Raw genomic sequence first — 3,778 nt, 5'->3', positions numbered from 1 at the left:
CCCAGCTATTGCACTACTTGGAATATATTTTGAGAAAATGAGAACTGAGGCACAGAGACTTGTACACTATTGTTCATAACCACGTTGTTCCCCATAGCAAGAACATGGAAACATCCTAAATGTCCAACCACAATGGAATGGATAAAAAAGTTATGGTACATTCACATGATCAAATACTATGCAGCACACCCAAGCAATATTTTTTTTTTTGTCACTCAAAGTTTATGCTTTCATTTGGCCCCAAAAATATGCTTTGGGGGCTTCAAATTATCTTTCCAGAAATTACAACTCAACATCTGAATTAGAACACTACCCCGTCCCCACCACCCACCTCAATTTCTCTTGGGAAATTCACAAAATAAAAAATGGAAAGGTGTTCCCAACTCAAGGTCCTGTTCTGGGACGACGTCTTCTTTTTCAGGTGCTTTTACAGTTTCAGTGAATGATGGTGACATTTCCAGCTGAGGGTCTAGGCTGGCCGGCGTCACATGACTGCACAGCATGAATTCTGTTTCCGGGCAGTCTTATAGAAGGCTTTAGACTGAGTTCCCAGCACTTCCAACTTGGACACCAAGTCATCCAGCTTCTCGCCTCGCTCTAACAAAGACTCCATGGTGTTGTGCAGAATGATTTTGGTCTCATCTAGTTCAGCCTGCACTTTGGTCATGGGGTCAGCTTCCCGGGGGTTCTGGTATTTACTAAGGTGACCATCCAAGGCTGTGTATTTGATTGTGGCAGAAGATCCCACTGGCCAGTCTATCCTGTCCACCTGCTTGGAGAACTCATCGAGTACCTTCTCCAACAAAGTAAAAGCCACTCGGGAAGGATATTCACTGTCGGCAATGGTCACACCTGAGAGGCTGTCATTTCGGATGTAGACATGACACAGGTACTCTTGTTCTTTGACAGATGCTCTGCTGCCTTTCATTGAACGTTCCACAATCAGCTGACTTGTAAAGGTCATGAATTCCTGAACACTGGACCTTTGGAAGAAACTGAAAGAGGACACGTCGTACGCAGCTTTCAGCAGCACCGCCTTGGGCTCGCCTTTGTAAAGTACGCTAAGGCTGTACAGCTTCATGGCATTGGCTCTCCTGGGCGGCCGCGAGCCTCGCTCACAGGAATCGGACAGCCACCGCCCAAGCAATAATTTTGTAAATTACTAGCTAATTTGTGAGGGATTGGAGAGCATTATGTTAAGTGGGTTAACTCAATCTTTAAAGATAAATACTGTATAAGACCATTATTGTAGAATGAGTATGAGGATCCAAGGTGGGAAGGGGGGAGCAGAGACATGAGGATGGGAGGGAGAGCGTAATCATAGTCACACACTTTCATGGGTGGAGGGAGGAGTAGATAAAAAAAAGGGGGAGGGAACCGGTGTGAAAAACAATGCATCTGAACTTTGTAAGTAAACTAGCATTAAACAACAACAACAACTATAAAACAGATTCATGCAATGCTTTTCAAATATTGGTCATAGTGTCTGTGGAATAATAGATGATGTCCAATACCTATTGGCTATTATTATGTTTTCTTAAGAAATTATTGATGAATGAAAATTTGAGATGATTTGACCTAATAGGAATTGAGCAGAGGAATTGAGTAGGTGATCTTATGCCTGGGAAGAATGTTTTCCAGTACTGTTCTTGCCACCACATAGCATAGGATAAGACTGAATGGAGTTACAATAGCTAAATGAAGTCAGATTAACTTTGATTAACTGGTTATACTTTGTTTAGAATTAAATAATACATTAAATCATATCAGTTCACTGCTCTAAACACTTCAACTTCTCTTCAAAGCTTTATAAAATGTCCCACTCTATTCAGTCTTGATTCCTTTTTAAAAATTTTATTGGTTTGCAAACAATTCCTTACATTGTGTTTCATCATGTGCATTGTGACTTGTAGTGTTTCATACAATCATTCATATACACTATGTCTCATATAATTAATAACTATTGATCTATGCCTATTGTTATCCAGTTTTATTGAATCCTATTTAATCATTCTTATTCCTTCACAATCTTATCCATGCACTAAACTCTGCTATCCCAGTATTTTTCACCCTTCCTCTTTTCCCACCCTCTTCCTCCTGTCATTTTGGGACATTTGTACACATCTTACTAGATATCCTTCTATTTTTTAAAATAATGGTCTTGCACAGACTTTATGATACTGAGTTCATTCAACATAACACTCCCAAGACTCTCCCATGTACTTTTGTATTTTACAGACTTGTTTTTCCTTAGTGCTGCATAGTATTTCACTGTGTGAATGTATCACAATTTCTTAATCCACTTATTTGCTTATGGGCATTTGCGCTGTTTCCAATTTCTTGCTATTGTGAATAATGTTTCTATGAACATGAGTGTGCCTATCTCTGTTCATGTCTCAGTTCTAATTTCCTGAGTATATTCCTAGCAGCGGAATAGCTAGGTCATATGGGATTTCTATGGTCAGCTTTTTGAGGAAAAGTTAAATTGTCTTCCAGAGTGACCAAACCATTTTACAACCCCACATAAGAGTTCCAATCTTCCCACATTCTCTCCAACATTTATTTCTTGCTGTCTTGTTGAACCTCGCTACTGCTGCTGGGATGAGATGGTATCTTATTGTTATTTTGATTTGCATCTCTCTAATTGCCAGTGATTTTGAACATTTTTTCAGGTGTTCTTGACTATCCAAATATCCGCCTTTGTGAGAAGTCTTTCTTTATCTTTTGCCCATTTTGTTATTAGGTTATCAGTCTTTTTCTTGTAGAGACTTTGTAGTATTCTATAAACATTCATTATGAGATCCTTTTCTGAAATGTCATTGCCCTATGTTTTTCTCAGTCTGTGGTTTTCTTTTCATTCTATTGGAAAAGAGTTTTTTAGAATTATTTTTTATACACTGGTTTATCTACCAAGTTAGCATACATTTTTATTTTTTCACATTATATAGTCCTCATAGGACTGAGTTAGTTCCCTTAGCATAATGCTCTCCAGTCTTTCTCAAAAGATAGGTAGTGATTTACAAAATAATTGCTTTTGCATGCTGCATAATATTCCATTGTGTAAATGCACCATATTTTTTTGATCCATTCCATTGTAGTTGAACATTGGGGATGTTTCCACATTCTTGCTATGCTATGGTGAATAACGTTACTATGAACATTGGTGTACAAATCTCTGTTTGTGTCTCAGTTTTCATTTTCTCAAGATATTTTCCAAGCAGTGAAACAGCTAGCTGGGCCATATGGAATTTCTATGTCCAGCCTTTTGAGGAAACATCAAACTGCCTTCCATAGTGGTTGTACTTGTCCCATTTTACAATCCCACCAACAATATATGAGAGCTCCTATCTTGTGATATCTGCTCCAACATTTCTTACTTGCTGTTCTGTTAAACTTTGCCACTGCTACTTGAGTGAGATGGTATCACATTGTTATTTTGATTTGTATCTCTGTTATTGCCAGTGATTTTGATCATTTCTTCGTGTGTCTTTTGGCCATCCAAATATCTTCTGTGAAAATCCTTTCCATGCTTTTTGCCCATTTTGTAATTGTGTTATCAATCTATTGGTAAAAAAAGTTTTGATGCACACAGGGGACTGATCTTTCAGAAAATTCAGTTCCTCAATTTCATCCTTTTCTGGTTGTGCCTTTCTGACTATGTTGTTGTTGTTATGTGCCATCGAGTCGTTTCCAACTCATAGCGACCCTATGCACAACAGCTCTAAACCCTGCTCTATCCTGTGCCAGCCGCACCACCTCTGACACACCCATCCCGATT

The 3,778-nt window shown here is 38.8% G+C and overlaps 1 protein-coding gene across 1 annotated transcript; it reads right to left on the bottom strand.

Annotated features, from left to right (window-relative positions):
* Window positions 1-484: 484 nt before the first annotated feature.
* LOC102846782 (synaptobrevin homolog YKT6-like) lies at window positions 485-1,081 on the bottom strand. Its single transcript, XM_006901744.1, has one exon. The coding sequence runs from the start codon at window positions 1,079-1,081 to the stop codon at window positions 485-487; it is 597 nt and encodes a 198-aa protein (XP_006901806.1).
* Window positions 1,082-3,778: the final 2,697 nt, after the last annotated feature.

Source organism: Elephantulus edwardii, unplaced genomic scaffold (genome assembly GCF_000299155.1).
Source record: "Elephantulus edwardii isolate Elephantulus edwardi_28Jun2011 unplaced genomic scaffold, EleEdw1.0 scaffold00342, whole genome shotgun sequence".
Classification (NCBI taxonomy): Eukaryota; Metazoa; Chordata; class Mammalia; order Macroscelidea; family Macroscelididae; genus Elephantulus; species Elephantulus edwardii.
This window is presented reverse-complemented; position numbering and strand designations above follow the sequence as displayed.

What these genes read in the sequence shown, in the direction of transcription:
- LOC102846782 (XM_006901744.1), bottom strand. Translation starts at nt 1,081, where the DNA reads ATGAAGCTGTACAGCCTTAGCGTACTTTACAAAGGCGAGCCCAAGGCG.